This window comes from Myxine glutinosa, chromosome 7 (assembly GCF_964187855.1).
Source record: "Myxine glutinosa chromosome 7, kmMyxGlut1.1, whole genome shotgun sequence".
NCBI lineage: Eukaryota > Metazoa > Chordata > Myxini > Myxiniformes > Myxinidae > Myxine > Myxine glutinosa.
The window spans coordinates 147,082,763-147,109,138 of NC_136267.1; the positions used below are offsets into that span (position 1 = coordinate 147,082,763).

The 26,376-nt window shown below is 43.7% G+C and overlaps 1 protein-coding gene across 2 annotated transcripts in view; it reads right to left on the reverse strand.

Moving 5' to 3' along the window:
• Positions 1-797: 797 nt before the first annotated feature.
• LOC137415615 (activin receptor type-2A) overlaps positions 798-26,376 on the reverse strand; it is a 187,618-nt gene continuing 162,039 nt past the window's right edge. For both annotated transcript variants that reach the window (XM_078782392.1, XM_078782391.1), the window contains exons 9-11: positions 18,894-19,032; positions 5,196-5,326; positions 798-5,025 (exon numbers count right to left, since the gene is read on the reverse strand). In XM_078782392.1, coding sequence (XP_078638518.1) covers positions 4,831-5,025; positions 5,196-5,326; positions 18,894-19,032 — 465 coding nt within the window. In that variant the 3' untranslated portion in view covers positions 798-4,830. The remainder of the gene's footprint in view (positions 5,026-5,195; positions 5,327-18,893; positions 19,033-26,376) is intronic.

Here is a 26,376-nt window from a genome sequence, read left to right on the forward strand (position 1 = left end):
AATTTTCACCATAGGTGCAACTCCACCTGTATAATTTTTTAATGATAATTACGACGTCATAGGTAACGTGGTTCAGCTGCTATCTTGGAAAAACCAAAAAACCTTGCACCTCTATATCTCGGAAAGCGCTGAATAGAAAAAATTGATATATGGCTCATTGAAAAGAACTCTCCATGGGGAAGAAAATATGTTAATGATGATGTCATGGGTGCCTCCACTATGACGTCATAATTCGACAAGTATAAAACTTCATCCAATCGAGATGAAATTTCTTGAGCGTCATGTCGGCATAAAGTGGTAGAGAAAAAAAATAATGATGCCGTCATCGGTCACGTGGTTTGGCCGCCATCTTGGAAAAACCGAAAAACTTTGCACCTCTATATCTCCGAAAGCACTGAATAGAAAAACATGAGACATGGCTCATTGTAAAGAACTCTCCATGGGGAATAAAATATGCTAATGATGATGTCATAAGTGCCTCCATTATGACGTTATATTTCGACAAGTACAAAATTTCATCCGGTCAAGATGAAATTTCTTGAGCATAATCTAGGAATAAATTAGTTTAGAAAAAAATAAATGATGACGTCATCGGTCACGTGGTTCGGCCGCCATAATTGTTTTAACCCAAAAGCTTTAAAAACAACCGAAAATACATCCTGGCGATGGTTTGCAATCTTAGATTGCTCTTTTTCTTGTAGTTTCAATAACCACACAAATGTCTCACAATTTTGAGTCGGCAGCAGCAGTTCCACAGTAATTTTACAAAGAAACAGGAATGTCGTGAAGTCAAGATGCAACTGAAAACAAGTACAACCAAGTTTAATTATGGCAGTCTTAAATACAAAAGTTTATTGTTCCGTACTAAAAGAAAGTACATTCATGAGAGTTAGGAAATCACACCCTTGTCCTATAGAGAAAAACAGCAATTACACATCCCTCCATAGTTTTTTGCACCTAAATGAAAAGTAAAAAAAGGTTAATTTTCTTTACACATTTGGCATGATTTTACAGTTGTACAAAATAACACTTGTGTTGAAACAAAGTGAAACCTTTGAAGCATAGAAATGACAAAATGTAGCTGTTCTGTTGGTTTATCTCAAATTTGGTTGCTGTCCTGTTGTTTATAAACATTTTTTGTACCTGTAACAATTCAACATCCATATGAAATCAAGAGGGGTGGATCCATCAAACGGATTCCATGTTTTACAAACCAAAAACAATATTATGCCAAGACAGAAAAAATTACTTTAAACAAAAAAAACTTTTCCGAAAAGTTTTGCGCAAAATCTCCATTGTACAAATTAAGTCTTCACCCGGCTAGTTCAGATGAGACCAGATTTTAGAAGAAAAGCAACGTAATTTTCATACACTTCTATTATTGAAATGATGGGACAAATACCACTTCAGTTTCCTTGCACAAAATGTCTAAGGCAAGAATTAAACGAATGTACAGTTCGGAGAATGTACAGTCGCTCTAAAAGAGCTGGGTACGGGCATTGGACAAACATGGCGAAATAAATGAGGTTAATTCGTGCAATTTGACGATAACAAACGTTACCGCACTCATTGAAGAAACGTAACGACGATGACGAGAGTTCAAAACAGAATTGTCAAACTGATGCAAGGACCGATGGAAATACTTACACGGTATCTGACGTCCTTTGCTTACAAACCGGGGCTATTGTGACATCATGAAAACAGCAGCCACATCAAGCACTTGCAGAAGATTCGGACATTTAACCGCAGTATTTACCGCATTGTTTAGTAACCCCAATTAGTACAACAAATACCACTATACAATGCTGCGGACACATTCTATCTCACACACACTGCCCGACTACTTACTCGACTAAAGGTTTAACCATATGCAACACCAACCAAGAGCATCAGTAGCACAATTTGTTTGTGCAAAAAAAAGTCCATTATCAGACGACGACATGTCGGAAAACTACAACAGCAAATATGAGGTATTACGACGACCAAAAAGACAATGCATGAACATTGTTCCAGGGTAGAGGTATTTTCTTTCTTTTTGAAACCACAGACCGTTTAAAACTGCATTTGCAAAAGGTTTACGAAGCGCGTGGGAAGGAGGAAAATGCACTTGTCGGCAAATTCCTGACCTGTTTGCAGGTTATCCAGTGTGGACTTGATGGCTCGTGTCCTTTGAAATCTGCGCATGAGACGCATAAGAGATGGAGTGGAGGAAGAAGACGGAGTGTGGGCAATAAGTCTCTTTAAAGGTCAATAACAGACCTCTATCCATCGGGGCGGTATGCAATGGCCATGCACGATTGCAAATGCTCATCTCGACAACATGTATCAATAGTCGTCTGCGGCTGTGAGGCCTTTTCAGAACGACAAAACAGTTGACCTAAGACTACAGTAATCCAGGGCTAGACTCCAACCCGTGAGGCAGGAATCAAAGTGTCATCAGTGTACAAACATATATGCACCTGGCAAGAGGGAAAAGGTGGAAGACACATACACACATACACACATACACACACACACACACACACACACACACACACACACACACACACACACACACACACACACACACACACACACACACACACACACCTCATATGCAGACATAAACAGAAGATACAACGCAGGGGTTAAACAAAAGAGAAACGAATAGCAGCATACGCGTATGCAAATGCACCGACCACGTCAACTTCCCGTGTTACAAAAAGAGGAGTTGGTGGAATAGAAACTGAGAATTGCCACAATTCTTGATGATATGGTCGACAAATCTGATCGACAGTCAACTGCAGAATGATACAACTGCACACTTACGCAAACGAGTAATAAATAGAACCACATCAAGCAAAACTTACGAAAAGGTTAATGATGAGACCTTTCATCAACCTTTAGCTTTTCTTAAAGTCTGACATTGTTCCATAAACTATACTTCTTCAATTTTTTTTTTCAACACAGCAGATAACTCATCAACCGACACCGGTACTCCGTCACTCGCACGGAGAAATGTTGAAGTACTGTATTTAATGTAATCTAACGTCCCGACTTATAAGCTCAGATTGATAGGCATTCGATGTGTCCGACTCCGCTTCCAATTTCCCTCCACAAATTCGAAAACCTCTTGGAATAACGGTGCACAGACAAGAAACAAAGATCTGACAATGGCATGAAGACCAGAAATTAGCTTAAAAGAGGTTCTTAGATAAAACCGCCAATGGCAAACCTTTGCAAGCAGGTAAATACTGTGCACACAAAGCAATGTGCTGTGCAAGTATTTCCAGTGTCTGTTCACGTGACATTGCGAGCTGTGCACCCTGCAGAAGATGCCAAAGAACCACGGGCCAAACCTTCCACAAAAGCTTCTGAAGATTACAGGTTACCACACGGTAATAACCAACCTTGCGGAGGTCAAATGCCACATTCAATGTGAACACACACACAGGGGTACAATAATTTAACACGTTTGCTGTCCTTTAGCAATCCTAAGTTAAACTTACCAAGGGATGGTTGGGTGAGGGGGCATTAGCAAATATTCCAATGACAATAGAAAAACAATTTTTTAATTAAATACAAATATTCCAATGAAAATGAGGTATTTGTGGTTGACTGAAGGTGGAGGCAACCTGTGCAGTCCAACACCCTTCATGGCATTCTGGAGAGTCCTGCAGATGTTGTGTAAGGAGCAGCATTCCGGTGACTGAGCAGAATTGTTGCTTTGTTCCAAAAATAAAATTAAAATAAAACAATAAAAATCTCACAAGTGCTATGAAAAAAAATCAAAAAAGAAGAAGAAAAAATCTCCCTGAAAGTTTGTCCCCGTTGCTTTTCTTGCCATACCTGACATAGCCATATGACCTATCACTACATTGTTCAATCAGGCGAACAGGCATCAAGGAGACAGCCGTAGCCTTTGCTCGGCATTCTATGTCCAGTCGGGTGAGCGAATTACAGATGTCGCTATCAAATCTGTGTGCTCAAGTTCCAATTTGCAAAAGGCTGCGGAGATTTGAACAACACACGATTAAAAAACAATTGAATAACCGGGATCTTACGACCATACATTGGAGAGTTGGTGTCCGAGTGGGACGTAGAGAAAAGCCATGTTTTGGAAAGCCCAGTTATAATTTGATTGCAAGATGCAAATTTGCAAAAGCCAACTCTCCTATTATCCCTTAACATACTGAATATGCACATTTGTTTCGTCGTTGAGGCACTGGGTCAAAATATACACAGGCTGTAGAGATCCCGCAGAGAGGAGTCCACGGAGACGTTCACAAAAACAAATTACTTTCATGCCTGTCATTCTCAGAAGTTTTGCGTTAAAAAAGTGAACAAATAAAGTTTGACAAGAAGTGTAACACAACTTCCAGGTGAGAGTATTTCACAGTTTAGAGTTAAAATGGTGAAATTCAGCAAAATATAAATAAAAAGACAACCTTTCATCAGCGTTTATCTGCCTACATTAGTTGTTCACGACATGGAGCTGAAATGTGAAAAGTCACCTGCCTTGAGTTGGCAAACTTTCCATAAGGGACGTTATTGCACATGCTGGGTTTGAGGGAGGTCGGAGACATCAAAGCGTATCTTCTAACAGCACTGGCGTTGGCCAGGAAGCTGGAAATTTGAGAACCAATGACCAGCTGCAACTTTGAAGAGGCTTCCAAAAGCCAGGCCTGTCAGGCCCAGATGAAGAAGAATGTGGGGAAAGTAATGCGAAAGACCTTTCCCAGTGTGTTCAACAGTCTGGAACACCGGCTCAAGATCTTGCTTGATCGGACGCAGGCAGCGTCATGAAACAAAGGTCAACGCACCACCTGATTGGTAGATCTTGCTCGAGATTTACGCGCTCGACTCCACAGGTGCGATGGGTAGCAGATTTGCCTCTGGAGAAACGGTGATGGAGACGTCTGTTGAGGAGAGTTCAGCGAGGCGGAAGGCGAGTGTTACCCGTTCGGCCACACAACCCGATGACAGGCGCGCTTCCGCATCATGGTCCCAGCACTCCTCCACTGTCTCACAGAGTTGTGCTAAACCCTGGTAAGACAAACCCAACCACACAACTGGTCAATACCACCAGGATGTTGGGAAACGTGTTCTGCTAAATTGCCAGAGATACAAGACCATTTCAAAAACGAAGAGGCAATGTTTCCAGAAAACAGTTAACTGCTCAAGTTGCTTATAAATAAGAGATAGGCTGTACTTACCACGTGTTTGTGCCAACAGTCACGCAATATTGGTCTTTGCTTCTTGTTCACCACCACCTCCTGCATGTCCTCAAGGCCAGGGTGTTGGCCCACCTCCTCTTCAAACGGCGTCCGATATTCACCCACTGGGCCTGGTTCATGAATGCAAGTAGTGACTACGTTTCACAAACTGGTGGAGTCAACAGTCAAACAATGACTACACTGAACTAGATGGTATCTTACTATAATTCACCAAATGTCCGTCCGTCCATCTGTCTGTCTGTCTGTCTGTCTGTCCGTCCGTTCGAAGGTACCGCAAAATCGGCTGAACCGATCGCAACGATATTTTGGGTGGGTAATCCTGGGATCTCCAGGAGTAAAATAGGCTATTTAGTTTTTCCAATTTCAACTTTGGTCTCCAGCATTCTCAGGTTTGGACTCCCGCATAACATTCGCGTTTGCATAACGTTCATTGTGACGATGTTGTTTTCCCGGGTGCCGCACAACGGGTGCACCGATCGCTGCACAGCTGCACCGATCGGACTCGGTGACCTCGGACAAAGACCTTTTATAAGGACATGGGTTGAATCCCTGCTTGAGAGAATTCCAACCCCCTCCCCACCATCACAGCCGTCTCTCCAACTCAAAATCCCACGAGATATGCGGAAAGGACGACCCAAAACCAATATAAACATCATTAAACATCATTCGTATATGAACATCATTAAAAGTAAATAATGACCTCGGCCAAAGTTCAAACGACGTTTAACCTCGACATGAGAGAATTCCACATAGCTATATGGGTGGTGTATACGCTAACAGATCGCTGTCTCCATCGATCTTGCCAAGGCCGTAACACCTATCGGCTCAAAATCCTTTTAACTGTTGATTTGGTAGTTTTTACAATGAAGGAAACATGTATCGGGAGTACATACGACATCGGGAGTACTAACTGCACGCGTCTTCAGTATCGAGCTTAAATCTCTCATGGCGGATCTGAAGAGCGGAATACTTCGGCATGAAGGAGGATCAGAAACGTGGACTCCCACATTGCCACATCCTGCTGATACTTGCTCCCGCATGACGTTATTTTCCCGGGTGCCGCACAAATGGCTGCACCGATCGAGATTTAACGGATGTTTATATAAATCGTTTAAAAGAAAAAAACCTTCAATTTCTGATATTTAGCCTTTTCATTTGGGCCTCCCAATTGAAGCCCCGCCCATATGGCGGGTACCGTTATAAGTTCATAGAATACTTACCCTGCGCAGTCAACTTGGTGTGAGCCAACTCTTCAATTTTTGAACGTTTCTATTTTTTTGATCCAATATGGCTGCCAGACCACGTGAGCGATGACATCATAAATTTATATTCTCTCAATAATTGTTGCATAGATCATGCTCAATTAAATTTCAAACTGATCAGACTAAGCGTTGTCCCTGTCGAATTATGACGTCATAATTATGGCATCAATTACGTCATCGTTAACAACACCTATTCCCCATATGGAGTTCTTTACAATGAGCCACGTTTCAATTTTTTAAATGCTGACACGGCACACACTTTACTTTACTGAAATGCAGACACAAATGTTATATTGGCAAGGCAATCATCCCACCAACTTTCATCCAAATCCATTCAGAACTTTTCCAGATATCTTGTTGACACACACACGGATGGACACAATCGAATGCATTACTCCCTGGTGGGAGTAACTATAACGGCACTCACTATAACGTAACTATAACGTCAAAAATCGTCAAAATTTCGCCAAATCTGTTTTGGTCGTGTGTCAATATACCTCAGTGATTGACAAATCTGAAATCAGAATCTTATTTGAGGTCAAAATGACCCCATTAGGTCGCTCCGTACTTTGCCTGCTCGTCATGTGCATTGTGATAATTAATTCCATGCCCACTATAGAAGCCTCTTCTTCTTCATGCAATAACAACTTCCAGCTTCCAGACTGTACATCCAATCATCGTGAAATTTTGCCCACGTGTTACACTTCATGACTTCGACTATAATATAAAGTTTCACGTCGATCAATGAAGCGGTTCAAGAGTTATAATTTTTTAAAATATTTTCGTTAAAGTATTTATATCTGCCAAACTACGTCACCTATCGCAAATTCCAAAATGTCATTTTAGCAGACTGATATGTTGAACACATCTGTAAAGTTTCCCCTCGAGAGGATCAAAAATGAGGGAGGAACTAGGTTTTAAAAGTTTGTGCTTAGAAACGTCATAACTCCAAAACCATGTGACGCATGATGTCATGCTCACTGACCTTTTTGTTTGTCATGGGTATGTGATTGTGCCTGCAAGGTTTGGCCTCGATCTGTTCAGTCGTTTTGGAGAAAATTTGATTTTAGTGGTTTTTCAGGCTTTTCACTCAAAACAATATGGCGTCCGAACCACGTGACCTACGACGTCATTATAATTTTATTTCTGCATCAATTTATACCGAGAAGATGCTTAAGAAATTTCATCCTGATCGGATAAAGTTTTTTACTTGTCGAATTATGACGTCATAACGGCGGCACCTATGACGTCATCATTCACATATGTTATACGGCATGGAGAGTTCTTTGCAATGAGACCTGTCTCAGTTATTTCTTTGCAGCGGTTTTTGAGATATAGAGGTGCAAAGTTTTGGGGTTTTTCCAAGATGGCGCGCGTACCACGTGCCCTGTGACCTCATAATATTCACAAAAATATTCGACAGGAGGAGACCCTCCTATGGTGAAAATTTCATGTCAATGGGACCAACGGTTGCCGAGAAAATGAATTTTTAAAATGCAGACACGCACGTACGTACGTACGTACGACGTATGTACATACGACGTACGAACGGACCCGAATGCTTAACCCTGCCTTTCGCTTCGTGAGCGCAGGGTAATAAGTGGTGAAGAATATGTGGATGATGGGTGTACGTTGAAGGAAGTCTCAGTGTAAATAAATAATATAACGATTAAACATGAAACTTTTCCATAATTTGTACAAACCCGTTTTGTCTGGGATTCAAATGAAAAGCGTCAAGTAAAAGCATTTGGAACTAGAACGCCACTCAGTAGAGCGCATACTCCCGCCGTGGGTCAAGTTGGAATCTATCTTCCAATGGTAAAAAATCCTTCAAAAAATTCCTGGATCTGGAATAATATCCTGAGCTTCACCAAAAACTAATCAATTCTTCCTTATCCCAAGGGCAATCATCCCACAAACTTTCATCAAAATCCGTTCAGAACTTTTCCAGATATCTTGTTCACAAACACACTAACACACGAACACATACACGGACGGACACGATCGAATGCATTTTTTTTTTTTTTTTTTTTGTATACTGAATCGAGGCTCGTGAAAGAGCTAACATTTACTTCACAAACAAATCAACCAGACAAACAAAATATATAAAAAGAGGGAGCGGAAAACAAGACGGGGAGAGAAGGGGAAGCACACAAACACAACATTTGAGAGCAGGGAGATGTGTGGAAAGGAGAGGGCTTGGGGGGCAAAAACAAAGCCTCAAGCCAAGGTCGGACACGGTAGCCTAGTACTACACTTAGGCCTCAGAATACGCGATAAGAAAGACCGACGATTCTGTACACAGGTATGAAAAACCAACGCCAAGAATACTATTAAAGACACCCCAATAGGTACATACACCGAGAGAAAGATACAGTTTCGACAAAAACACAATTGTGAAAAGTTACTTAACTTCGAAAGCGAGCGCGCATGGACAGCTTTGAAGAGACGAGACCACCAATCTTGCGCATGCGCATTACTCCCTGGCGGGAGTAACTATAACGGCACTCAGTAGAAAGCATACCTCCGCCTGGTTGGCCATATAACTCAATGGTGAAGAATCACTTGAAAATTAAATAATTATCATATCCGAATCCATATTCATATCTTCACCAAAATCGAATCGATTCTTGCTTGTCGCACACACAACCTGTCCAACAAGTTTCGTCCAAATCCATCCATAACATTTTGAGATATCCTGCTATGTATCGTTTTTGGCCCTATCTCCCATTGGTGAAGAATCACTTAAAAAATTAAATAATTCTCATATCCCAATCCATATTCAGATCTTCACCAAAATCTAATTTATTTGTCCTTGTAAGACACCCAACTGGTCCACCAAGTTTCGTCCAAATCCGTGCACAACTTTTTGAGATATCCTGCTACGAATGGTTTTTGGCCCGATCTCCCAATGGTGAAGAATCACTTTAAAAATTCTAGTAGCCGGATCCGAATCCGGATCCGGATCTTCACCAAAATCTAATCATTTTGTCCTTGTGACATACGCTACATCTCTGCCAAATTTCGTCCGAATCCGTCCACAACCTTTTGAGATATTTTGTTCACAAACAAACAGACAGACAAACAGACAGGAGTGAAAAACATAACCTCCATCCACCTTTGGTGGCGGAGGTAACTCGAACGACATTCGGTAGAGAGCATACCTCCACCAGGCTAGACAGTACAGTCGGACCGCGCTATTCGCGGTTCCGCTATTCGTGGTTCCGCTATTTGCGTTTGATAAAATGCGACGTTTCTCTATTTGTGGAAAAGTGTCCCGCAAATTTGCGGGTTTTTTTTCTATCCACGGCTGGTTCCGCGAAATCGCAGTTTTTTCCCCTTATTCGCGGTTTTTCAGGGGCGCAAAAGAAATTTCACGAGTCGCTAGGTTGATACATTTATAAAACCCATCTTTCACCAGCCATGCATAAAACAGCTGGATGTACGCAAAAAAACATATTTTCCAAGCCGCGAGCATGACCTGCTTTATACACGACATACAGTACAGTACCGTACATTCATTGCTGTGAGAGTTGTGTTTTCATGGCTTTCGCGGGCGCTAATTTTAGCCGCACTATAAGTGAGCTTGGTGGGATATCCCACCAGATGTTTAAATAAGTCAACTCCACAAATTATAGAATGCAAATGCTTCATTTAATCGATTACAGTTTGCAATTTATGGTAAAGCATCATCAGAGATGTTACACAATGAAAACGCTTCGGGGGATGTTCCATCAGTGACTAAAGCAACTCATCATCCGGAAGTTATAGAATGCATTAAATCTATTATTGAAATTAGCAGATAGGCTCAATACCCACAATGTTCGCATTCCTACATAAACAGATTGTGTCCTCGATCTCGATCATTGTTCTCGTGCCGATCATTGTTCTCGTGCCGTTGCTTCGGCCTGTGTTTTTGACTCTCGCTCAGCTCATTGTTCAATAATGGCTCCCAAGCGCAAGATCAGTGCCGGAGATGCTTCGACTACCAAGAGGCAGAAGAATATCATGAGCCTCAGCCAGAAAGTGGAGCTGCTCGACCGCCTTTCGAGAGGAGAGAGTGCAGCGTCTGTGGGCAGGCATTATGGCGTCAACGAATCCACCGTTCGCTACATACAGAAGAATGAGAAGGCGATTCTGGAGAGTATTTCATTGAGAGATGTATCCAGTACGAAGGCAGTCATCTATGTCCGGTATGTCCACATAGAAAGGATGCAGAAGGCTCTCAGCATATGGATTGAGGACAATGTGCAGAAAAGTAGGCCTTGGAGTGGACCTCTCATTCGTGAATAGGCCAAACAAATTTACGATCATCTGTCTGGGGTTGGCACAGGTGGTGCCAGCACGAGTGATGCATCGAGTGATGATGGTACAAGCAGCGCGACTTCATTTACTGCAAGCAGAGGATGGATCCATCGTTTCAAGGAACGGTACTGTCTCAAAAATGTGAAGCTCTCAGGGAAGCGTGCCTCCGCAGACCATGAGGCGGCAAAAGCGTTCCCTGCTCAACTCGCGAGGCTGATCGAAGAGAAGGGATACCTCCCAGAGCAGGTTTTCAACGCTGATGAGACTGGCCTCTTCTGGAAAAAGATGCCCACGAGAACTTTCATCTCGAAGCGCGAGGAGACGGCATCGGGATTCAAAGCTGCCAAGGACCGGGTATCTCTTCTCTGCTGTGCAAACGCAAAAGGGGACCTGATGCTGAAACCCATGATGTTGTACCGTTCCCTGAACCCGCGTGCTCTCAATGGCAAGAACAAGCAAACTCTGTCCGTGTTTTGGAGGGCCAACATGAAAGCCTGGGTGATGGCAGCAATCTTCCTGGACTGGTTCCATAATTGTTTTGTCTCTCAGGTGGAGAGGTACATGGTGGAAAAAAAACCTTGCGTTCAAGGTTCTCTTGCTCCTGGCCACCCCGCGAACCTGGACGTGACTCACCCGAACATCGAGGTGATCTTCCTGCCATCCCACACCACCTCCCTCATCCAGCCATTCGACACCAAGGTGTGATTTCAACGTTTAAAACGTAATACACCCGTCACTCCTTTCGCCGCATTTTGGATGCGATGGAGTCTGGCCCAGGGCTCACCGTCCGGCAGTGTTGGAAGGATTTAAACATTGCCCACTACATCGGCGCCATCAAGGAGTCGCTGTATGAGGTGAGAGCCTCCACCATCAACGCATGCTGGCACAACCTGTGGCCACAGGCAGTCAGAAACTTTCCTGGCTTTCCGGATAACCCTGAGGAGAGGCATGTGATTGTTGGGTTGGCACGGCAGTTGGGAGGGGAAGGATTTGATGACATGCAGCCTGAGGAGTCAGAAGATCTCATTGCCTCACATGGCGACAACCTCACCGAGGAGGAGTTAAAGGCCATTATAACAGTTTCCGAGGAGGAGAAATGCGGGCAGTGATAAGGAAGAGGCGCCGAGGTCTAACCTCACAGTTCAGTTCCAGGGTGAGTTGCTGCAGGACATGCGGGCGCTCGTCAACAGGTTGGAGGATGCTGACCCAGTCATGGAGAGGGACCTCAAGTTCAAGAGGGGCTTGGATGATTTGCTTCTCCTTTACAAAGAGGTGCATCGAAACCTGTGGCAATCTACCAGGCAGCTCTCCATTACCAATTTCTTCAGCCCTGCTCCCTCCACCTCAACACTACCAGCACCCGTCTCTCCTGCCACCCTCTCAGTGTCCTCAACATCACCCTCAACTGCTGCCTCTCCCTCAGGGCACGATTTTGCAGGACTATCATTTGGGTCATCCTCAGAGTTTGAGGAGTTCATGGGATTTTAATTCATCACCATCATCACCATCATTTGAAAGTTGCGTGTGTTTACAACAAACAAACAACATGCATTTTAAGGCCATTTTCCCTGCTAGAGCGGGGGTTAGCCTTGCGGTCCCCATGACAGTCTTCTCGATTTTGCCCTATTTTCTGCATCTCTCCTTGTTAATCCCCTTGCCCACATTTCTTCTTCCACCATCTTTAGCCAAGTCTTTCTCGGTCGTCCCCCGTCCTCTACTTCCTTCTACATTCATTTCCATCACTCTTCTCAACCAGTCACTTTCATCCTTCCTCAACACATGACCAAACCATCTCAACCTGTTCCTCTTCACAGCATCAATCACAGGCTCTATTCCCATCATCTTTCGCAATTCATCATTTGTCTTCCTCTCTCTCAACGATACTCCGCACATCCACTGAACCATTCGCATTCCCACCCTTTCCAGCCTTCGTTGCTGCTCTACATTCATGACCCATGTCTCGCTCCCAAAAATCATAACACTTCTCACACATGCAGTATACACCTTTCCCTTCAGCTTCAACGACACTCCCCTCCTCATCAGCACGCCACTCAGTTCCCGAAACTTCTTCCATGCACATCTCACTCCAGCAACCGTTGCCGAGTCTGATCCACCTTCTCCATTCAGCATGTCTCCGAGGTGGCAAAATGTTTTCACACCTTCCAGCTTCACGCCATCTCCAAGATCTAACTCAACATTTCCTCCATCTGCACCTCCCTCTGTGCACACCTAACATTTGAATGTAGCTGCCACACTCGTTAATGACCCTCTCAGACCACTACATTTTTGATGAACCCACTCAGCGCACATTGTACATTGAATCGAGTTCACTCCAACATCCTTCCTGCAAACAGCACATGGCCACTTCCCAGTTCTTTCCACCTCACTACACGCTTTACCACTTGCCATCACCTTCGTCTTTCCTATATTCACCTTCAGACCTTTTGTCTCCATACATTCCTTCCACTTGTTCATCTTTTCCTTCAGTCCATCCATACTTTACGCAATCAACACCAGATCATCTGCATACAACAACTCCCACGGTAAACCGTCCTTTACGTTCTGAGCCAGCACCTCCATCACAGCTACAAATAGTAGTGGACTTAGTACCGACCCCTGATGCACTCCCACCTTCACCTCAAACTCACCACTGCTCCCGTCCTTACAGCTGTGCGCGCTCTTTTGTACATTGCCATCACGACTCTGATCAACCATTCCTCCACTTCTAACTTCCTCAATGGCCATGTCAATACTTTGTGTGGAACCCTATCGAATGCTTTCTCCAGATCAACAAACCCAAGAAACAACTTCTTCCTCTTCTCCATGTACTTCTCCTGCAACTGCCTCGCAATAAAGAGCGCGTCTGTCGTTCCTCTTCCTGGCATAAATCCAAACTGCATTTCGTCGATCTTCACCTTCTTCCTTATCCTCCTCTCCAACACCCTTTCCAATACCTTCATTCCATGCTTCAATAACTTTATCGCTCGGTACGAGCCACACTCCAGAGGTTAACCTTTCCCCTTGTATAGAGGGACGAGGGTACTCAGTTCCCAATCCACTGGAATGCGGCCTTCTTTCACCACCAGATTACAGATCTCTGTCATTCTCTTCACACCCCAACTTCCTGCTGCCTTTAACATATCTCCCACAACTCCCGTCGGCCCTCCCGCTTTTCTACTCTTCATTGCTTTTATCGCTTCCTAAACATCCTTCTCAGTTATCTTCTCTGCCGGTCCTAAAACTGGGTTACTCTCTATGTTGCCATCCCATTCATCCTCTGTATTCAACAGCATTTCCATATATCTTTTCCATCTTCCTTTAATTCCATCTGGGTCCACAACGATTTGTCCCACTTCATCCATCAAGCAACTCACCCCCATCACATCACACCTCTCTTTCGCTATCTGCTTTGCAATCCTGAATACCGCTCTCTGACCCTCTTCCGAATCCAAGCGTTCTCCGAACATTTTCCTACATGCCTCCTGCGCCTTTGCTACCTCTTTCTTTGCAGCCTTCTTGGCTGCCTTATAACTTTCATGCTCTGCTTTTTCTGCTCCCGTACCCTTCGCCTTCTGCCACTCATTGAACTTCTTCCTCTTCTCGTCAATCCTCTTTCCAACTTCATCATCCCACCACCATGTTTCCGAGTGCCTCGGTGGTCCTTTTGTCCATCCACATGCCTCACCAACGGCTCCCAACAGACTATCTTTCATTGACATCCAACCACGTTCAAGCTCAACCACATCATCCTCTACACTACTCAGTCTCTCTTTTAATGCCTCCCTTACTGTCACCTCTTTCAACCTCCACACCTTCATTCTCGGTTGGTACTTCATCCGCCGAGCTCTCCTCGCACCTTTCACCCTTATGTCGCAGACAACCAAGTGGTGCTGTGAAACAGCCTCCTCTCCCGGCATCACCTTTGTGTCCCGGAGGTGCCCCCTATCTCGCTTATGCACCATCAGGTAGTCAACGGTTGTCGTCGACCCACCTGACGTGTGTGTAACAAGCTTATTATCCCCTTTCTGGAACTGAGTATTACAAGTCAACAAATCAGCTCCATCAGCAAACTCCAAAATCCTTTCACCTTCTCCATTTCTCACACCATATCCGTAACCCCCATGAACTCCCTCAAAACCGTCCATACTCCTTCCCACATGTCCATTTAGGTCTCCTCCTAGCACAACAACCTCCTCATCTTTCACGTTTTCCATCAGCTTCTCTATCGCACACCAGAACTTGTCCTTCTCTTCATCACTTCGACCAACCTGCGGAGCATATCCCGAGATGACGTTGACAAAGAGCTTTCCAATCATCATTTTCAGCATCATCAACCTATCACTCACTCTCGTCATATTCACAACACTGTCTACAAACTCCTCAGAAAACAGGACACCAACACCATTCACGCCCTCCAGGCACCCTTGCCACACAAACTTGTATTTCTGTCCCTGCCTACCCTTCACCATTCTCACACCACTTCCCTTCCATCTTGTCTCTTGCACACAACATATGTCCACTCTTCTTCTGACCAATACTTCCACCACTTCACCTGATCTCCCTGTCATTGTCCCTACATTCCATGTCCCAAACCTCAGAAACCGATCTCCAATTCGGGCTGTACCCTGCTCATACAGTATGTCGTGGTAATTGTCATGGTTCTCTTTTTGAGGCAATGTTTTTATGGCCGGATACCCTTCCTGACGCCAACCCTCTTAGTCGCCTCTTACGACATGCAGGGATACTGTGTACCTATTCTAACCAGGGTACACACCGGGTAAAAAACCACATCATCCTCTACCCTACTCAGCCTCTCTTTTAATGCCTCCCTTACTGTCAACTCTTTCAACCTCCACACCTTCATTTTCGGTTGGTACTCGGTTGGTATTCGTGTGTTTGCAAAATAAAAATTTTAAACAGTACGTGATGGTGTTGTGTTTGTTTTACTTTCACGGTACAGTATGGTTAAGCACTTTTAGTAAACTGTAAGCGCATTCCTTCAATAAAATGGAAATGGTACCTGGTGTGGTCGCTTTTTTTTAAATTTGTAAGCATTTTTGTGGAACTAATCATGTGCATTTGTGGTCGAAAACATTTTAAACTTTAAAAATTTTCCTCTATGAATCAGGAACCGCCGGGAACCTATAACGTCCCCCTTTCCTCCATTGAAACAATGCCGCGGCATACATTCACGGGATTTTCATCGACCTTCGCGGATTTTCATCAACCTTCGCGGGTTTTGTCTCGCCATTTCTGGGTTTTGTCTCGCCATTTCTGGGTTTTGTCTCGCCATTTCTGGGTTTTGTCTCGCCATTTCCGGGTCTTTCATCGACCTTTGTGGATTATCGTTGACATTCTCCAGATTTGCGCCACCATTTGTAGATTTTGCCTTGTCGTTCACAGTTTGGTCCTCTCTATTCACCGATTTTCGCGACTCGGGAACCAATCCCCCCTTTTTCCATTGAAAAAATGCTCCGCTATTCACGGGTTTCGCTATTCGTGGATTTTCCAGGAACGTATCCCCGCAAATAGCGGGGTCCGACTGTATATTTTTTGTATCCCACTGATAGGCTGGATCCGGATTCGGACCTGAACCAAAATGTAATTGGCTCGTTCTTGTCGCCTAACCAAGTCATCCACCTAGTTTGGTCATAATCCGTCCACAACTTTTTGAAGTATCATACTATATTTCGATTTTGAGTCGATCATTCAATGGTGAAGAATCACTTTAAAAATATTTGATTCTGATCCATAGAACGGCACTTGCAGAGTGCAATCTCGCCTCGCGCATTCATTCTGAACAAAAATACAATTGTTAAATGAACCCGCGACTATTATGGTCCATATATCCGTATACTCGTGCACCCTATTATATCACATCATTTCTTAGAATATGTTATGTACGTCATGAATTAAATTATGCACTCACACCGGGTCATATATCAGATATATGAGGTGTGATGAAAAAGTTTGGTGAATGGTGCCGCTTCTAATGAATGTGTGAACATTGTCGAGGTCAGTGGGCAGGGCTTATTTTGTTAACCCTCTCACTTGCCAGCATGCAACAAACACCATTAGTACTACGTGCCAGTGAGCAGTGGCATTTCTTTGTGTGAGCACGTATTTGTGGCATCTGGCACTTTTAGAGAAAATGTCAAAGTTTGAGCAACGTGAAAACTTGAAGTTTTAAAAAAAACTTGGCAAGATGGCTACAGAAACACACAAAATGCTCATAATGGTCTACACATATGAAGGTGTGACGAAGAAGACTGTTATCAAGTGGTTTCAAAGGTTTCAGGAAGGAAATTAGTCGCTGGAAGATGAAGAACCAAGCGGTCGTCCGTGAACAGCACAAACCGATGAAAACATCGCTCAAGTCAGCACAGTCATCCAAGCAAACCGTCGTTTAACTATTTGAGAAATCGCAGAAGAGATCAGTCTTGGTTCCGTTCAGACCATACTGACAGACTCTTTGAACATGAGATGCGTCAGTGCAAAGCTCATTCCGCGCATCCTCACAGATGACAAAAATTAAAATGTCTTCATTTCATCCAACTTGTTTCTTGATCGATGCGTTTCAGATTCAAAATTCTTACCACAGGTGATGATTCGTGGGCCTATGGGTATGTTCTGGAAACGAATGCACAGAACTCCCAGTGGAAGACACCCACGTCACTGAGACTGAAAAAGGCGCGCCAGTTGAATTTGCAAGTGATGGTCATGTTTATTGCATTTTTTGACATGGAAGGAATGGTTCAAGCAGAATTTCCTTACAAAGATAATACTACTAATGCGGCTTTCTGTGGAAGTTATGAAATTTTGCAAGAGGAAGTCAGACAGAAAAGACTAGAAAAGTGGAAGATCAGGTGGCTCCTCCATCAGGACAATGCGCTATGCTACTTGGCACTCTCTATCCAAAACTTTTTGGCACCAAAAACATTCCTGTCGTCCAGCATCTGCCTTATTCGCCCAACTTGGCACAGTGCCACTTCTGGCTGTTCCCCCAAATTGAAACAAATGATGAAAGTGAAGCAATTTGACACGATCAAAGACATCAAATCAAACATGACCGATCTTTTGTAGGTGATTAACAAAGAAGACTTCCAGAAATGTTTCTGACTGGCAGAAATGGTGGAGCAAGCATGTATGTGTGGGAGTGGTGTACTTCGAAGAGGATTAATGATGCAAGTGTTTCATGTTTAATAAAATGATTTTATTCTAACATTCACTGAACTTTTTGATCACACCTCGTATGAAGCTTCAGATTTTTCGGATGAAGATTTAAATTCAACCACTTATGGCTGGAATACCACTTCTCCAAAGACATCATCATCATTAACACCCTATACCACATGTGGAGTTGATGACGTGCCAAGTTTCAATTTTTATAGTTAAGCAATTTTGGGTAAAATGATGTCCAAAGTTGTTGCTTTAATCCAATACGATTGCCATACCATGTGACCTGTGATATCAGAGTCTCACATTCCCTTTAGTGATATCAGAGTGATGTGATATCAGAGCATTGCAATAGTCTCACATTCCCTTTAGGGTGAGACCAACTAGAAAATCACTCAGTAGAGCGCATACCTCCGCTCCGACAGGCCGAAGAGTTTACGTTTTGTATACCACCTACAGGCCAGATCTGGATCCAGACCTGAACCAAAATCGAAGAAGCTTGTTCTTCTCATCTAACAAGCACATCCACCTAGTTTTGTCATAACTCGTTCAAAACTCAGATATCATGCTATGCTGTCGGAACCCGACAGTTGCGGGGGATATGTTCCTGGAAAATTCCGCGAATCTCGAATCTGTGAATGTTGTGGGAATTCTTTCAATGGGAAAAGGGGGTTATAGGTTCCCAACAGTTCATGATTCATGAAAAATGCCGTGGATGGAGAAGCCCCCAATTAACGACACCGCGAGTGTCAAGGCGTTGTTTCAATGGAAAAAAGGGGGATAGGTTCTCAACTTCTCCCACCTAATTCATAAGCAAAAAAATTTAAAGTTAACAAAATGTTCGACCACGAATGCACATAATTACTGTTCCATTAAGGAAAGTGATGGTGGAAAAACTAAAATGAAGGGATGCTCCGTGTGATGTACTTCGTACCATCAGCAGCAGTGCAACGAGAAAGCAGCTCCCACAGTACAAGTCCCATGGCGTACATGTCGATACGCAGGAAGGCATCACGTTGAAAGTTAATGGCCCCTTCCAGAACCTCAGGTGCCATGTACCTCCGTGTGCCCACCTACGCAAAAACAAAAGAAGAAAAAGTTTCTTCAGGAGTGTGAAATAAAGGAGCAAAAGGTCAAGTTACAAATTTATCAGTCTGTACTGTTTCCTTTTAGTCAGACAATAAAGGTTTGAATTACAATGTATCGACACCCTGAATGCATTACCTTTAAGCCAAATAGATCCAAAAGCATATTGCCTTGGATGCTGACCATTCAATTCACACAATAGATAATCACCCGAGCTGTATCTGAATGAGCAACGAGGCCCTCCAATGGTCTTAGGCATGTGTCCCTGCACTAATTTGGATACCTGTTAGTACTAGTGCAAAGCAACCAAAAAAATAAGCAATTTTAATTTGGAACTTGGCTGAGATACCTTTTCCTGAAATAGATTATCGGTTTATTTCAGCACCCAAGCCACCCTCAGTCCTTCCACGAAATATCCACGAAAGAATTTCGGAATTATATTAAATGGAAATGGCGTGGAAAGTTTGCTCTCTGCGAATGACCCAGTTGTTCCCACAGGTGTTACAGCAAATTAATATCTGAGCTTTATGGAAGTCAAGAAATGTTGAATGCTTTACTTCCTATCGTAGACCATGTGAGAGTGAAGAATATAGGCAAGACCTCACGCGCGCACACACACACACACACACACACATCTCGTTTTTTCATTTCTGTTCCTTACAATTCTATCCATCTCTTACACACACACACACACACACACACACACACACACACACACACACACACACACACACACACACACGCACACACACCTAGTGATTTGTGCGGAACACCATGGGATCTTTAACGTCTGCCCACTAATGCCATCAGACAGGACGCACAGTTTCATGTCAATCCGAGGGACGGGCACCCACATTGATGCATCATTGATGCATATTGCATCAACCTCCCTGCGAAACACCAGGAATGCAGCTCATTTCTGGGTCAGAGATTTGAATCCAGGCTAGACAGCTCAGAGGTGAGCGTGCACTCCTATCGGCCATCCTGCCAGCCCTCTCGAGTGACCGATTCCAAAATGCTTTCGATGGTCGTCATTGAAACCCAGACAGCTTCAAGCTCAACTTTTTTTGTTGCACTTTTTCCTGCTAACCGCCTCAATTATTTTGCAAATTATATATTCTCTCAAGCACATCAATTAACTATACCTTGTACGACTTTAGATTTACATGGGCCTTAATATGTTTTTTCTTTCTTACAATTAATCTTTGATGTTCTGGTATTGTCATCTTGTTTTTCTGTTCTAATCAATTCAAACTTGCCTCATACTACTTACTGATACCTCAATGATGAGTACCGTTTTAATTATTATTATTCTTTTCCATGTTTTACAATAATCTGCTTTTCATTGCGTCGTTCTCAACAATGAGGTCAAATGGCATGTAGAGGTTATGCAGTATCACTTCATATAGGTTTGAATGTTCGCTCTGGGGCTTACAATGCCATTTGTCCTCATCAAGTTACCATAGTGGAAACTGTTGCGAACAGAATAGTTTCGAAACTGATCTTTAATCATAACGATTTGACATTGTTGTTTTCCTTCGACTTTCTTTTGAATAATTGATGAAATTTAAATGAAAATAAAAATTAATACCATGTCTTTATTTGAAATTTTGCTTCCCTGAGTGATAAAACACACAGTATAGTAAGGTCACCCTGAGGTAGGAGATTTTTTGAATACATAATGGAAGCTCTTGGAAGAGCGAGTACACTGAACGGATCAGGACGTTGACTAACTTTGGTAAGGACTTTGGTAAGGCACGTTGACTAACTTTGGCAAGGACTTTGATAAGGCACGTTGACGGACAAAAAAAATCGACTTAAGCATTAGAAGTTATAACAACCTAGCCTTGAAGAGGTCCACAAGCACAGTTTGCAACTATTTCAGGAAGGATAAAGAAGACAGTCCAAAAGTTAGATGTTTTCTTTGTTCAACAGAGATTGCTCATAAGAACAATATATCCAATCTGCTGAAGCATTTGAAAGCCAAGCGCCAGACTGAGCACCAATTGGTGATGGTTGAAATGTGGAATCACAGAAACCAAATTCTGCAACGCCAAGAAATTCGCAATTGACCATTCTTAGCATGTTCTGTAAAAACTCGAAATGCTCCAAGTACGATGCTGATTCTCCAGGATAAAATCACATCAACCAGATGCTGATAAATACGATTGTGAGTGACATGCAGCCTGTGTTTGTTATTGAAGACTTTGGGGGCTTTAGACTGAAAATATGACCTCCCAAGTCGTTGCACTATCATGCGAAATATGCTTCCTGAAGTGTATTGAGAAACCAGTTCAAAAGTTGCGAGGATGATTCATGTTGCTACTTCCATTGCCCTCACAGACATCTGGACATCTTGTCAAATCCAGGTGTATAATCACACTCACGGCACACTTCCTTTTGGAGATTGAAATTTGAATGCTGTTGTTGTTGGCATGTTTCATATGAAATATAATAGATTGATGTTTCATCCCCCAATACCAAATAAAAAGAAAACGTGAAAAAGTACTTGGAATCGAATAGATTCCAATATTCTCAGAATTGCCTATCCCTAACACACCCCTCGCATACTCCTCCCAAGGTAACGCAAGACACCACAAAAATGCATCAAATAAAAATGCATCATGAAGCACCGAATACAATTTTCTTATTCTCCCCGCAATTTATCTGTAGGCAGCGTTGTCTTGCCTTTGTGGTTTCATGATTGGCCCTGAAGCATGACCTCGTTTCAAATGCGCATTGGCCCGTGATGTTTGTTCAGTAATTTTTACAAGCATGAGGTATTAATGGTTTGGTGTTGAAAATGCTAGGAGGAAAAATAATATATATATTGTTACGTTTATGGGGGTAGGCAATGAAATACCTTAGTCCAGGTAGAAGTGTATAGATTACCATGCTCCGTATGTCGCGATGAAGAAGAAGAACCCCCATGTACCATAAGTAGGGAATCCGTTAGACCGGATGTCGCGTAAGTGCATAATTGTCGCCACGACGAGGGGTGGGGTTATGTTAATTAGTTAGGGATTAAGGATAATTAGTCCCCTGTATGTAAGTGCCTCTGCATATCTTTTCCTGTGTTCCTTATGACACTGCAGCACACACACATAGCCAAGCCAAGCAATCGTGCATCAAAACAGTAAATGAAAACCAAACGGAACAGGATATTGAACAATAACGCTGGCGCCGCCACCTGCCACATCGCAACATCAAGCAGGCAGGTCCGTGAGGCCATGCCCCGAAGAGCAGTGATTGGTCCGGTATTGTCGAGCGATGAGAGGGGCCCGCTAATCGGAGCATGCACAGGGATCGTCGGATGATGTAAGAGCCTTGAGAACAAAAGACTGTGCTCCGACATTTTCTGCCTCTTGGATCCTGGCTTTGGTGACGAACGGCCGCATATACATCTCTCTCGGCATCTGAATTTCATCACGAACAGTGGAGTCCCAACATTTTGTCCTCTTGTGCCAGGGACATTGCAAGCGAACGGTCACATATATGGTGCTCTATTGTCTATTGCGTTGGGTCCTTGCTGTGTGCGGTTGGAGTTCGGGCTCGCTCTTGGCGGTGGCATTCGCACACCACACCCTCTCGCTTCCAGGTGTTTGTGAAAGGCAGACGCAGTCGAGCATTTTGTCTTAGTGGTCCCTGGCTTTCATCGGTTTGAGCGACCGCATTGTCCTTTCCTTGGCCCGTTGGTGCTGGCTGTGCGCTGTCGTCGGTGCGCTGCGAGACGTTGGCGCTGTGTGAAGCAGACGGTGAGGGCAAGTGTGGCTGGAGTGAACGAACGGCACGCTAAGGCCTGCTTACTGTGCACAGACTTCGCACCAGGGCGTGCGTTTCCCGAGCACGGACCTGCGGGACCCGCTCGCAGACTGACGGGGTTCAAGAGCCGCTCAGAGCTAAGTACACAAACACACACATTATTTTCCAGTTATTTTTCCCCTTGTGTTGTATATCAGTCCATATGGAGGGTCCCTCAATTAGGAATTTTCGTTTACCATGCATTCTTTTGTTACCGGCATTTCTTTCAATAAAGCTGGTATTTTTACATTATAATTTTGTGTCGGTTGGATAAATTATCGCAGGGTCGAAGACGTCCAGTGGGGTCCGTAAGAGGTAAGGCAAGAGCTTTGCTACCCCCTGCTGCCCTCCCCAGCGTGTATAAAGAAGGTCCGCCATCGTTGACTGAGCGCCTCGGAGTGTAAAGCTCGTTCGGCTATCCGTCCCCAGGGGTGTTTACCCCGGGAACATGACAAGATACATAAGTTCAAAACACACCTGGTCACAAGTGTGCCGCACTGACCGGGTCCTCAGTCGAGGTCCACAGCGTCATCCAGTTTCGGCCCTTCAACCTCGATACGGCCAGATAAGGTGGGCCAGCAGGGGCACATACACATCCACATGCAGCAACTACACCTGGATGCAACTACACCTGTGTATATATATATATATATATATATATATATATATATATATATATATATATATATATATATATATATATATATATATATATATATATATATATATATATATATATATATATATATATATATATATATATATATATATATATATATATATATAGTATATATATATATATATATATACTATATATATATATATATAGTCATGGTCAAAAATATTGGCACCCTTGCACTTTTTTCAAATAACTCACAATTTCCTCTAAAAATAAGTTGAAATTGACAAAAGTATTTGGTCTCCACAATTCTTTATTTCACAGTTAATATTACAGAACCTTTGTTTTTGATTCAGAACTTAATATATCCTTTTAAATAAGAAAATAAATATAAATGGCATTAACAAAATTATTGACACCCCAGACTTAATATTTGGTAGCACAGCCTTTGGACAAAATAACTGCAGTCAAGTGCTTCCTATAGCCATGAATAAGCTTCCTCCACCTCTCTACTGGCAGTTTGGCCCACTCTTCTTGTGCAAACTGCCACAGTTCTCCCAGATTTGAATGGTGCCTCCTCCCAACTGCTGTTTTCAGATCTCCCCACAGGTGTTGAATGGGATTTAGATCTGGAGTCATTGCTGGCCACTTCAGAACAGTCCTGTGTTTTGTCTTGAACAATTATTGGATGCTTTTTAAAGTGTGTTTGGGGTCATTGTCCTGCTGCAAGACCCATGACCTGTGACGGAGACCCAGCCTTTTGACACTGGGTGGAACATTGCGCTCCAAAATGCCTTGGTAATCTCCTGATTTCATGATGCCATGTACACATTCAAGGCACCCAGTGCCAGAGACAGCACAGCAACCCCAAAACATCACTGAACGTCCTCCATGTTTGACTGTAGGGAAGGTGTTCTTTTCTTTGAAGACTTCATTTTGTTTTCTGCAAACATAGAGATGATGTGCTTTTCCAAAAAGCTCTAATTTGGTCTCATCTGTCCACATGACATTCTCCCAGAGGATTTTGGCTTGATCAGGTGTGTTTTGGAAAACTCCAGTCGGGCTTTCTTATGTCTCTCTCTCTCAGCAGTGGGGTCCTCCTGGGTCGCCTACCATAGAACCCCCTTTCATTGATTTGGCGACGGATGGTGTGAGTTGAAACTGTCGTACCTTGTGTGTGATGGTCAGCTTGAATCTGTTTGGCAGTTGATCAAGGTGCTTTCTCCACCATTCGAACAATCCTTCGCTGCAATCTTCGATCAAGTTTTCACTTGCGGCCACGTCCAGGGAGGTTGGCTACAGTGCCATGGGCCTTGAACTTCCTGATAACATTGCATACGGTGGACGCAGGAACATCACCGTCTCTGGAGATGGACTTTTAGCCTTGGGATTGTCCATGCTTATAATAATAATATAATAATTCATTTATTTTGTATAGCGCTTTTCAAGAAGCCCAAAGGCGCTTTGACAGAGTGGAAAACATAATGCATAACAATACATGAAAACAACAATTGCAAAAAGACAAGAATCAATAGGGAAATATTTAAAGCAAAAGGAGGGAGAAGGAGAGGAGATAGTCAGGGGTTAAATGCTGTGGGTTGAATGTTGAATGCAGTGTTGAACAGGTGGGTCTTTAGTGATGTTTTGAATGTGGTGAGTGAGGAGGAGTCTCTGATGGTGTGAGGTAGTGAGTTCCAGAGGGTGGGAGCAGCGATGGAGAAGGCCCTGTCCCCCCAGGATCTGAATTTGGTCCGGATGGAGGGGGTCAGGAGGTTGGTACCAGCAGAGCGGAGGTTGCGGGTGGGAGTGTGTCTGGAGAGGAGGTCAGCCAGGTAGGATGGGGCCAGGTTATGGAGGGCTTTGTATGTCAAGAGGAGGATTTTGTACTGGATTCTCTGGGGGATGGGGAGCCAGTGAAGCTTGTAAAGGACGGGGGTGATGTGGTCACGGGTCCGGGAATGGGTGAGTAGACGGGCAGCGGAGTTCTGAATGTATTGGAGTTTATTGGTGATTTTTGAGGGTGAACCATAGAGGAGGCTATTGCAGTAGTCCAGACGGGAGGTGATGAAGGCGTGGATGAGGGTTTCTGCAGCCGTGGAGGAGAGGGATGAGCGGAGACGGGCAATGTTTTTCAGGTGAAAGAAGGCTGACTTTGTGATCTGTTTAGTGTATTTGTCGAAGGAGAGGGTTTGGTCAAAGATGACGCCAAGATTCCGGATGTGAGGGGAGGTGGATACTGGGATACCGTTGATGTTGAGGGCAAAGTTATGGGTGGACTTTATGAGCGTTTTTGGGCCAATGATGATTATTTCAGATTTATCACAGTTAAGCTTGAGGAAGTTGATTTGAAGCCAGGATTTTATTTCAGTGATGCAGTTTGTCAGGATAGAGTGGGTGGCGGTGGAGATGGACTTGGTGGAGATGAAAAGCTGGATGTCATCGGCGAAGCAGTGGAATTGGAGACCATGACGGCGGATTAAGTGACCAAGGGGGGACAGGTAAAGGATGAAGAGGAGGGGGCCAAGAACTGAACCTTGGGGGACACCTTGGGGGAGGGGAGCAGTGGGGGATTTGCAGTTATTGATGGAGATGAACTGGCATCTGTCAGGGAGGTATGATTTAATCCAAGAGAGGGCAGTGCCGGTAACGTTAAAGGTGGATTCAAGTCGGGTGAGGAGGATGGTGTGATCGATGGTGTCAAAGGCAGCGCTGAGGTCGAGGAGGACGAGAATGTTGAGGTTGCCAGCGTCAGAGGAGAGGAGAAGGTCGTTGGTGATTTTGAGGAGAGCAGTTTCAGCACTATGGTTGGAGCGGAACCTGGATTGGAATGTTTCATACAGATTATTGGCAGAGAGGTGATGTTTGAGTTGAGTGGCTACAGCGCGTTCCAAAACTTTTGACAGAAAGGGTA